We start from the raw sequence: 12,764 nt of genomic DNA, 5'->3' as shown, positions 1-12,764 counted from the left end.
AGGTTTAACATGAGCTTTGGGAAGGGAATTGGTGTTCAGGGCAGGATTCATCGATCTTTTACGTCTCCATTTACGAAACCTGTACATCTTTACTTAAAAGTGGAAGCTTAGTTAACGTTTATTAATCAGTTAATGAGCTCCGAAGCACTACAAGAGGTTGTTTATAATAATAATAACCTTGGGTTGTGAAGTTTTCAAGCTGCTGTGTCTCCAGTTATTAGAGGAAGGATGTACAGGTTTCGTAATGGTACACTAGTGAAGGTTGTATTGTGATGCGCATATCGTGCATCATTTTTTTTTTTTTTTTTTTTTTTTTTTTTGAGATATATACAAGAGTTGTTACATTCTTGTAGAGCCACTAGTACGCGTAGCGTTTCGGGCAGGTCCCTGGAATACGATCCCCGCCGCGAAGAATCGTTGTTACAACCAAGTACACATTTTACTGTTGAGTTAAACAAAGGCTACAGTTAAGGAATTGCGCCCAGTAAATCCTCCCCGGCCAGGATACGAACCCATGACATAGCGCTCGCGGAACGCCAGGCGAGTGTCTTACCACTACACCACGGAGACTGTAAATCTCCGGAGACTGTCAATCTTATCTACCAAGACCCTGAAAGTATATCATAGTTATCCCTGAAAAAATAAACAAGGAAGTAGGACAGAAAACGCCACAACCGAGCTTGAACCTGGGCTCAGATTCACGAAGTAGTTACGCAAGCACTTACGAACCTAGCTCTGTCCATCTTTTCTCAATCTTTGACGGCTTTGTTTACAATTATTAAACAGCTAATGAGCTCGGAAGCACCAGGAGGCTGTTTATAACAATAACAACAGTTGATTGGCAAGTTTTCATGCTTGTAAACTGTTTAATAAATGTAACCAAAGCCGTCAAAGTTTGAGGAAAGATATACAGGTTCGTAAGTGCTTGCGTAACTACTTCGTGAATCTGGGCCCAAGTCTTTTGTCCAGTGTTCCTCTTCTTATGCTGAATATATCTGATATATTTTCCAATATATCTTATATTGGAAAATGTTTGCCAATACATTATTAACATAAGATTTTCTCATACACTCCAGACTGTCGCCTCCAGACTGTCGCCTCCAGCCTGGCTTCACCGACAGTGGCTGTCGACGTCACTAGACGTCAGTATGGATGCCCCCCATCCATCCACCACCATCCACCACCATCCACCACCATCCAACACCATCCACCACCATCCACCACCATCCACCATCATCCAACACCATCCACCATGCCCAGGTAAGCATCACCTTCACCTCAGGTGTCACCTATACTATCTGTATTCACACGCATGAAGGCTAAAGTGTGTGTGTGTGTGTGTGTGTGTGTGTGTGTGTGTGTGTGTGTGTGTGTGTGTGTGTGTGTGTGTGTGTGTGTGTGTGTGTTTACTAGTTGTGTTTACTAGTTGTGTTTTTGCGGGGGTTGAGCTTTGCTCTTTCGGCCCGCCTCTCAACTGTTAATCAACTGTTTACTAACTACTTTTTTTTTTTTTTTTCCCACACCACACACACACACCCCAGGATGCAGCCCGTGACAGCTGACTTACTCCCAGGTACCTATTTACTGCTAGGTAACAGGGGCACTTAGGGTGAAAGAAACTTTGCCCATTTGTTTCTGCCTCGTGCGGGAATCGAACCCGCGCCACAGAATTACGAGTCCTGCGCGCTATCCACCAGTCTACGAGGCCCCCAAACGAGGGTGTGTGTGTGTGTGTGTGTGTGTGTGTGTGTACTCACCTAGTTGTGCTTGCGGGGGTTGAGCTCTGGCTCTTTGGTCCCGCCTCTCAACTGTGTGTGTGTGTGTGTGTGCGTGCGTGTGTGTGTGTGTGTGTGACTAATTCGCATTTCATGTCATTCCAGGTAAGTGACTACAGCAGGGAGGACAGACATCAACTCAGACTAAGGTACGTTCCTGTTTCCCTTTTGGTTTCCCCCCCCCCAAGCTGCTGTCCACACTAGTTACAAGGCGGCGCTCATGCTGAATCATCTCGTCTGGAGGAAGTCAAATTCATCTTCCCTTGGTCTTGGAGGCTGTACAGTCATCTGTCATGGTCTTGGAGGGTCTACAGTCACCTGTCGTGGTCTTGGAGGCTCTACAGTGACCTGTCATGGTCTTGGAGGCACTACAGTGACCTGTCATGGTCTTGGAGGCTCTACAGTGACCTGTCATGGTCTTGGAGGCTCTACAGTGACCTGTCATGGTCTTGGAGGCTCTGTAGTTACCTGTCATGGTCTTGGAGGCACTACAGTGCCCTGTCATGGTCTTGGAGGCACTACAGTGCCCTGTCATGGTCTTGGAGGCACTACAGTCACCTGTCATGGTCTTGGAGGCACTACAGTGACCTGTCATGGTCTTGGAGGCTCTGTAGTTACCTGTCATGGTCTTGGAGGCACTACAGTGCCCTGTCATGGTCTTGGAGGCTCTACAGTGACCTGTCATGGTCTTGGAGGCTCTACAGTTACAGGTCATGGTCTTGGAGGCTGTACAGTTACCTGTCATGGTCTTGGAGACCCTACAGTCACCTGTCATGGTCTTGGAGGCTCTACAGTTACCTGTCATGGTCTTGGAGGCTCTACAGTGACCTGTCATGGTCTTGGAGGCTCTACAGTTACCTGTCATGGTCTTGGAGGCTGTACAGTTACCTGTCATGGTCTTGGAGGTTCTACAGTCACCTGTCATGGTCTTGGAGGCACTACAGTGCCCTGTCATGGTCTTGGAGGCTCTACAGTGACCTGTCATGGTCTTGGAGGCTCTACAGTTACCTGTCATGGTCTTGGAGGCTGTACAGTTACCTGTCATGGTCTTGGAGACCCTACAGTCATCTGTCATGGTCTTGGAGGCTGTACAGTCATCTGTCATGGTCTTGGAGGGTCTACAGTCACCTGTCGTGGTCTTGGAGGCTCTACAGTTACCTGTCGTGGTCTTGGAGGCTCTACAGTGACCTGTCATGGTCTTGGAGGCTCTACAGTTACCTGTCATGGTCTTGGAGGCTGTACAGTTACCTGTCATGGTCTTGGAGACCCTACAGTCATCTGTCATGGTCTTGGAGGCTGTACAGTCACCTGTCATGGTCTTGGAGGCACTACAGTCACCTGTCATGGTCTTGGAGGCACTACTGTCACCTGTCACGGTCTTGGAGGTTCTACAGTCACCTGTCATGGTCTTGGAGGCACTACTGTCACCTGTCACGGTCTTGGAGGTTCTACAGTCACCCGTCTTGGTCTTGGAGTAAGTATAGAGTCCAGGAAAAATCCTGGGTAAATACTGGTTTGGAAATAAGGTTCTTGATGTTTTTTTTTTAATAAATTACCGGTTAAAAAGTGTGGGATTGTCTGGCATTGGTTAGAAATATATATATATATATATATATATATATATATATATATATATATATATATATATATATATATATATATATATATATATATGTATATATATATAATGAGTATATATGTATGTAACACATGCCGCGGCGAGATGGGGCTTTTCCCACCTATGTAAACTCCAAACAATAACAGTCTGTTGTTAATATTTCCCTCTCTGTTTATCGGCTCTCATTCAGTTACTTTTCAACTGTTTTTGCCCGACCAGAAACGTACGCACCCAAACAACCCACTTAACCTATCGAGGCCGATGCATAGAAAACGTCAGAATTTCGGGTGCTTTAATTTTGACAAATAAGTTGTATTTTTAGTGAGTTGTTGAAGTGCGTAGAACAAGGCGCACTAGGAGAGAGGCGCGGCTTGGTGCCTGCACCCTCTCTGAGACCCAGGGAGCCAGATTCACGAAGCAGTTACGCAAGCACTTACGAACCTGTATATCTTTTCTGAATCTTTGGCGGCTTTGTTTACAATTATTAAACAGTTAATGAGCTCCGAAGCACCAGGAGGCTGTTTATAACAATAACAACAGTTGAATGGGATGTTTTCATGCTTGTAAACTGTTTAATAAATGTAACTAAAGCCGTCAAACATTGAGGAAAGATGTACACGTTCGTAAGTGCTTGCGTAAATGTTTTCGTGAATCTGGCCCCAGCCTGTGGAGGTCTGCTCCAAAGGAATACACTTCTAGCCTAGCCTAGCCTAGCCTAGTGTAGTCTAGCCTAGTGTAGTCTACTGTAGCCTATCCTAATCTATCCCAGCCTAATTTATTTTACCGCGTAACGTGGTGGAGGTGGGTTCCCTCGATTGTTTCAAGCGTGGGTTGGACATGTATATGAGTGGGATTGGGTGGTTATAGATAGGAGCTGCCTCGTATGGGCGAATAGGCCTTCTGCAGTTACCTTTGTTCTTATGTTCTAACGAAAATAAGCGATAAAATGATATGTTTTATATATGACGTGACCCGTCATCACGGCGCTATGAAAACAAACTTTACACCATACTGTTACACTTGAGAATGATGTCATTAGGCCATTTAAACCCAGAGAAAGTTTCCCACGAGCAAACAGCTATTGGTGGGCACATGACCTGTGCGTACTGTGCACCAGGGCTCTGGGGACATTAGGGCCATAGCACAGAGTATGGCCCCACTTAATGCACCATCACTTCCAGCAAGGAGGTAGACGCATTAATGTCTATATAGGCTGCAGTGGCCACTCGTCCCAATACACTGCCCATAGGGCCAGTAATGTACACGAACATAGGGGACCATAGACGGGAAAGTGACTACCCAAATGAGCAACCGAGACATTAGAAATATTTTGTTTCAGTTCCAGTGAAGTAAGGAAGTTAAATGCGGTTTAGATACGGTGGAAGCAGGTTCCATAGACAGACGATGAGTCACAATAACGTGGCTAAAATATGTTGACCAGACCACATACTAGAAGGTGAAGGGACGACGACGACGTTTCGGTCCGTCCTGGACCATTCTCAAGTCGATGCCAAGTCATTCTCAAGGTCCATACACTGCTTTAAATGCACATATGGCAAGCCCAAAAAAACTCTAGAATCCATGAACCAGTTTTATTATAGGTTGAGAGGCGGGAACCAAGAGCCATAACTCATCCCCTGCAAATACAGGAGAGCATGTAATAAGTTCAAGAAGAAACGTGACCCAAATACAGTATAGGGAATATGTAGGAGTCACAGGGAGGCTCGCTAAGTGAAGCTTCAGTATTCCTCGCCTGGAGGTGACTACTGAGGCAACGAGTGGTGATGCATAAGACACACAGGCTTATATACACGCCTCAAACTGACTTGAGATGCTGCCTACATTCCTGAGCAACTGTTGAGACACACGTGTTAGACATAGTGTTGATACACACGTGTTAGACATAGTGTTGAGACACACGTGTTAGACATAGTGTTGATACACACGTGTTAGACATAGTGTTGAGACACACGTGTTAGACATAGTGTTGATACACACGTGTTAGACATAGTGTTGATACACACGTGTTAGACATAGTGTTGATACACACGTGTTAGACATAGTGTTGATACACACGTGTTAGACATAGTGTTGATACACACGTGTTAGACATAGTGTTGATACACACGTGTTAGACATAGTGTTGATACACACGTGTTAGACATAGTGTTGATACACACGTGTTAGACATAGTGTTGATACACACGTGTTAGACATAGTGTTGAGACACACGTGTTAGACATAGTGTTGACACACACGTGTTAGACATAGTGTTGACACACACGTGTTAGACATAGTGTTGATACACACGTGTTAGACATAGTGTTGATACACACGTGTTAGACATAGTGTTGATACACACGTGTTAGACATAGTGTTGATACACACGTGTTAGACATAGTGTTGATACACACGTGTTAGACATAGTGTTGATACACACGTGTTAGACATAGTGTTGATACACACGTGTTAGACATAGTGTTGATACACACGTGTTAGACATAGTGTTGAGACACACGTGTTAGACATAGTGTTGACACACACGTGTTAGACATAGTGTTGAGACACACGTGTTAGACATAGTGTTGATACACACGTGTTAGACATAGTGTTGACACACACGTGTTAGACATAGTGTTGAGACACACGTGTTAGACATAGTGTTGATACACACGTGTTAGACATAGTGTTGAGACACACGTGTTAGACATAGTGTTGACACACACGTGTTAGACATAGTGTTGACACACACGTGTTAGACATAGTGTTGACACACACGTGTTAGACATAGTGTTGACACACACGTGTTAGACATAGTGTTGACACACACGTGTTAGACATAGTGTTGACACACACGTGTTAGACATAGTGTTGAGACACACACGTGTTAGACATAGGAGCTGCCTTGTATTGCCAAAAGCTGCTTCCTTCAGTCAGAAACTGCATCTCATAAGCCAACAGCCCTTCAGTTGTTTTCCTAAATCTTATTTTTTGTTTATGTTCAGCATGGCTAAGACAGCATCATGGCAACAAGCGTATTCTTAGAGGAGACAATATCTGCTCCTTCCTTCAAGGCGATAAAGATCGTTTACTTGGAGGCCATAGAAACTGACTGAGTGTAAGCGATAAAAATGGACTCTTGCTTTTAGGCGATAAGAGCTGATTGGCTTTGGCTGTAAGCGATAAGAATAGACTCGTCTTATAGGGTGTAAGAGGCTCACCGCGTGTGGAGGGAATAGACTCGTCTTATAGGGTGTAAGAGGCTCACCGCGTGTGGAGGGAATAGACTCGTCTTATAGGGTGTAAGAGGCTCACCGCGTGTGGAGGGAATAGACTCGTCTTATAGGGTGTAAGAGGCTCACCGCGTGTGGAGGGAATAGACTCGTCTTATAGGGTGTAAGAGGCTCACCGCGTGTGGAGGGAATAGACTCGTCTTATAGGGTGTAAGAGGCTCACCGCGTGTGGAGGGTGTTTATTGACTCAACTTGTGTCTGTGGCTCTCCACCACCGATCATCTTTAATATATAAAACACGAAACAATGGAAGATTTCTCATCCTCTTCCATTCTCATCCCACTCCTATTTTCCCCTGTTCCGCCTCCCTTCCTCTTTTCCCCACCCTCTCCACCATTCCTTCTTTCCTTCTCGATAACTATTGCATCCCCTCGATGCCTCCCCTCTCCTTCTTTTCCCTCTTAAAAACTTAATAATAATCTTTTTTTATTAACACACTTAGGCATTTGTGCAGCTGCCCTAGGCTATATGAAGGGGAGAACAGTGTGTCGAAAAGCTAGCTACGTGGTGCAGGCGATGAGTCACAATAACCTGGCTAAAGTATGTTGACCAGACCACACACTAGAAGTTGAAGGGACGACGACGTTTCGGTCCGTCCTGGACCATTCTCATCGACTTGAGAATGGTCCAGGACGGACCGAAACGTCGTCGTCCCTTCACCTTCTAGTGTGTGTGGTCTGGTCAACATAGCTACGTGAGGCTAAAAAATCCCCATCACACAGGATGGTTAGTCATACAGAGGCATGTGATAAGCGGTCTGCACTGGCAGACTCCGGATGCATTTTGAGGATATCATCAACACAAGATTGAATAAGGTAGCAGTGGTAATACAAGTCCCCATCTCGCAGGATGGTTAGTCATACAGAGCCATGTGTTTAATAGCCTGCACTGGCATATTTTGGGTATACTGTGAGGATATCTTCAAGAATACGAGAATGAATAAAGTAATTGCAAAGCTCCAGGTACCTCATGCCAACTGGTCTGAAAGGTCTAATAACTGGGCATTCAGTGATGTAGTGCGGGAGATCATGCCGTAGTTCCTGCTCACAGAGTTTGCAACTGGAGTGCTCAGGATTGGGAGACCCGTCACCTGCAGCCACCTGCCACAGGTAACGGTAACCCAACCTGATCCTTGCAACCACTGTGTCGCACAGTCTAGTGGACGTTTTGTGCTGTCCATAGATGTAGGTTTCAGATCTGAACAAATCATAGCTTTTTATACTAGTACTTTCAGGTCGTTGGGAGTCAGTAAGTTCTTTCCTATCAGATCTGAATGTTTGGACCAATACAGTTTTGACAGCAGAGATGGGGATACCTAGATCTAATTCAGCTTCAAACTTGTTACACGCTAATTTGGCTGCAATGTCTGTCTCATTATGATGGGTTATATTTATGTGTGAAGGTATCCATACAAAGGAGATTCGAGACCTTTGGGGGTTACTGTTATTTAACTCTACGGAAAATACAATCTCTATTTCAGACTTGACATAATGAAAATCTCAGGTGTTGGGGGGAACGGGGTATAGCTGCTGATATTTCTTAAAGTGAGGCACAAAGGCCAACCTGACTGGTCTGTGACGCTCCCATACCACGCACGTGTCATCATGGAAAGTTGGGTGAGACTAGCCTGAAGCGTCTGGCCTCGAACCTCGCACATTTAGACGGGCAAACATACTTTTTGTTTATTGATTTAGATGTAAATATTATTGAATATAACAAAAATGGTTTGATTAATAATTCCAGCACGAATCTTCTCAATATTTCTTAGTTTGTTCTTTACTTGAGAAAGAAGTTGAGTTTTTTTGTAGCAGCATTTCTAGAAGTGAATACAATTTAGCAGAAGCAACCGAATGTATTAACGAGAGTGAAATAAAGTAAGGTTTCACATAGGCGCAATAGGCCCACTACAGCCTCCTTGTTCCATGAGTTTTTATTCTCTGTCCTGGTGTCCACAGGTGTCTGCGTTTGCTTGATATGTAGTGCTTCGGCAATGTCAAATCTATTGTTGTATCTGTCGATTATTTCAGTGATGTATTAGATGTCACTGGACATCTCTGGTGATCTGGTTGTGTGTAGAGATTGTATATCCTTTGTTGGAGCTCGCTTTAGACTGTTATCAAGTCTAAGGCGGGTCTTCAAGTCTAAGAAACTTGTCTTCGAGTTTCAGCTCGAATTGGAAACGTCCAATTAAGGCCCTTATTTCAGATATTTATATAGATATATTTTATATATTACAGATATATTTTTTAGCTAAGGTTCTTTCTGTCTTATTCTCTGTGGTTCTCGTGTGTATAGCGACCTCCCTGGGAACTACGACGCAGTGGAACAGTTTGTCTTGAAAAAGGGTGTTAGTACAGGCATAGAATAGTGTTTAATGGACATGAACGATGTTGACATCACTTAAGAACATCATGCACGACGTCTTCAACGTCATACACGACGTCTCCATCACCGTGAACGACGTCGTCTCCAAGATGAACAAGTCTGGCCCTTAAGGGTTGTGTTGACAAGCCAATTAGCTTATCATTACTGCATTAGTGGCGGTTGATAAAGTTGGTGATAGGAAACCTTGATCAATACCAGCTCCTCGCACGCGCGCGCGCGTGTGTGTGTGTGTGTGTGACGCAACCTGTCCTCCCCGGGAATCGAACCCTGGACCCTCCGTCGTCAGCCGCTGACGCAGACTACTGCGCCACAGGACTATCCATGTTTCAACCAACCACATCACCCCCAAAATAATAGTCTTTTTACCTACCGTTGCTCGAACGTACAGAAAATGGACCGTTGGCGTTAAATATGTTCACTTTTTGTACTGTTAACAGAGGACGAAGACAACAGATTAGAACCTAACATTTTTTTAGGCCTGATGAAACGCAGGTTGAATTAGGCCTATGATGGCATATATTAAACCTAGGGTTGTTTATTTAGGCCTAGTTAGGCTGTATGTGTAAGTGGTGACACATACCAAGTGCTAACATGTGTAAGTGTATTGACACTTAAGTGCTAACATGTGTAAGTGTATTGACACTTAATCAAGTGCTAACATGTGTAAGTGTATTGACACTTAATCAAGTGCTAACATGTGTAAGTGTATTGACACTTAATCAAGTGCTAACATGTGTAAGTGTATTGACACTTAATCAAGTGCTAACATGTGTAAGTGTATTGACACTTAATCAAGTGCTAACATGTGTAAGTGTATTGACACTTAATCAAGTGCTAACATGTGTAAGTGTATTGACACTTAAGTGCTAACAGGTGTAAGTGGCACGGACACACAGGAAACGCACTTCAGGAAGTGTAAGCGAGGTGTGGAAGCCTCATGTCCCGGATGTACACAACACACACGTGGTATTTCCTTATTAACTTAATTTATTGTCTTGTTACGTGATCAAGTGTGAGGTAGTGAAAGTCAGGGGGGGGGTGGTGAGGGGGTAAGTGAGGGAATGGGGTTGATGATGGGGAGAGAGAGAGAGGGGGGGGGGGAGGGGTAGGTTCTGTAGTTGTGTACTCAATTGTTCTTAAATAGTTGTTCGAGTCCAGCGTCCAATAGCTTTGTTCGTCACGTTCTGCACACTATGTGAGGTTCTTTGGTCTTCCCAGTCTATCTTTCCATGGTTGAAGTCTCCCAGGATAAGGAGACGGGATCGATTTCTGAAGGTGACAGTGGCTGTTCTGAATTATAGTGTTAACTGCCATGTTGTTGCTGTCATATACACTTGCCTGGGTCTTCTGTCATTGGGTGGAGGGTTATATATCACTGGGACTACTATTCATGGTCCTCCTTCGTCATAGTGCCTGTTACGTAGTCTTTGAACCCCCTCGTAGCCCGGGATAACCATCTCGGTACTCTAGTTCTTTGTTATCAATAGGGTCACCACTCCTACCCTTCCTTTCCTCTCTTTCCTTATTACTGTGTAGTCCTGGGGGAATACTGCATTTGTTCTGATACCTAACAGTTTTGTTTCAGTGAGTGCGATTACATCGGGGTTGTCTTCTTGTGCTCTTTTCCCAAGTTCACTTACTTAGTTTGCAATCCCATCTATGTTTGAGTACATTACTTTGAAGCTAACTCTTTTTTGGGATGGTGTGTGTGTATTTTACTATTTACAATTTGCATCTGCATAATCGAGCTATTAGCTCTTGGACCCCGCCTTTCTAACCAATTTATTTTTCCTCTATTATGTGTACTACATATATTTTTCTCTAACACACACACACACACACCCAGAAAGCAGCCCGTAGCAGCTGTCTACTTCTCAGATACCTATTTGCCATTAGATGAACGGGCTCATCAGGGTGAAAGAAACTCTGACCATTTGTTTCCGCTTCCGCCGGGGATCGAACCCGGGCCACTAGGACTGCAACCTCAGAGCACTGTCCACTCAGCCCTGAGCCCTCTCTCTCTCTCTCTCTCTCTCTCTCTCTCTCTCTCTCTCTCTCTCTCTCTCTCTCTCTCTCTCTCTCTCTCTCTCGTGTGTGTGTGTGTGTGTGTGTGTGTGTGTGTGTGTGTATATCGTCATTATTACTGTGTATGATGAGCGTATACCCTGTGTTGCAGTGAAACAGGATTCCCTGTTTCACAATCAACTGTGACTAACCAGTCTAAGCACAACATGCTAACATATATTCTAAGGAGCCTCGGTACTTACGACTGTAGGTCAGAGATTGATGGAGTGTCCTTGTCGGTACTGAGCACTACTTGACACTCCGCGAGCAGTGGTCCTTCACAGCACCTGTGGTAGGGGAATTTCACTGTGCGACTCACCATAGATGTAAACTGCCTTGTATAGTAGAGACTCTTGTGAGGTAAACAGTTTATTGATATGTGTGTGTTTGTGTGTACACACACGCACGCACACACACACACACACACACACACACACACACACACACACACACACACACACACACACACACACACACACACACACACACATATATATATATATCTCTTGTTGAATATGACTGAAAGGGTTAGGTTAATGACTCTAATACGACTCTTTTCAATATATCTTATGTTTTTCTTCAGTGTTGAGGGAAGTGAAAAATTAGCTCTCCAAAGTTCATTCACACTTATACTTTTAGTCTTTAGCCTAGGAATGGATTTCGCAAGGTCACTCCTTACATTCTCAAAATCTAATTTGAGGTCTTGAAATAGATAGGATGTAATTATGTATTAATTACACATTATTATGCATATAAATATATGCATAAGTTTATAATTATATGCATAAAACATAGGTATTATGCATATCTTTGTTGATCAAACACATTTTCTCTCTCTCTTCATTTTGTTTCTAGGAAAGTCCGTGGTCTCTTGAGATAAGAGTCCTTCAGAGGGTGCTTCAGATGCTGAGTGATTGTGAACACGATAGTGTGGACGTCAGTATACAAACTTTGTAAATGTGTTTGAACTTTATATATATATATATATATATATATATATATATATATATATATATATATATATATATATATATATATATATATATATATATATATATATATAACTGAAAACTCACACCCCAGAAGTGACTCGAACCCATACTCCCAGGAGCAACGCAACTGGTATGTACAAGACGCCTTAATCCACTTGACCATCACGACCGGACATAATGAGGTGATAGTTCAAATAGCCTCGGCTATCACCTCATTATGTCCGGTCGTGATGGTCAGGTACTACTAGGTACGACATATATATATATATATATATATATATATATATATATATATATATATATATATATATATATATATATATATATATATGTCGAACTTAGTAGCCAGTTCTTAGTTCTTAGTGGAACTTGGTGTTCCGTCCTGCTGGTCTCCTGCCCCTGTGGTACATCTCTATCACCTTACATTTGCTGGTGTTTAACTCTAGTAGCCGTTTCTTGGACCGACTCTGTAACTTGTCTAAGCTACCTTGTTGCATCTTGCTATCCTAATCTGTACTCACCTAGTTGTGATTGCGGGTGTGTGTACTCACCTAGTTGTACTTGCGGGTGTGTGTACTCACCTAGTTGTACTTGCGGGTGTGTGTACTCACCTAGTTGTGCTTGCGGGTGTGTGTAC

General features: G+C 43.6%; 1 protein-coding gene across 1 annotated transcript; it reads right to left on the bottom strand.

Moving 5' to 3' along the window:
* Positions 1-2,028: 2,028 nt before the first annotated feature.
* On the bottom strand, positions 2,029-3,180 carry LOC123746233 (integumentary mucin C.1-like). Its single transcript, XM_045727560.1, has one exon. It carries the CDS (start codon positions 3,178-3,180, stop codon positions 2,029-2,031), a length of 1,152 nt encoding a protein of 383 aa, XP_045583516.1.
* Between the last annotated feature and the right edge of the window lie 9,584 nt (positions 3,181-12,764).

The sequence above is a fragment of the Procambarus clarkii genome, chromosome 80 (assembly GCF_040958095.1).
Source record: "Procambarus clarkii isolate CNS0578487 chromosome 80, FALCON_Pclarkii_2.0, whole genome shotgun sequence".
NCBI lineage: Eukaryota > Metazoa > Arthropoda > Malacostraca > Decapoda > Cambaridae > Procambarus > Procambarus clarkii.
The sequence above is the reverse complement of the archived record's forward strand: the minus strand, read 5'-3'. Positions and strand labels throughout refer to the sequence as shown.

Excerpts from the sequence above, each read along its gene's own strand:
- LOC123746233 (XM_045727560.1), bottom strand. The coding sequence starts at position 3,180 with ATGACAGGTGACTGTAGAACCTCCAAGACCGTGACAGGTGACAGTAGT.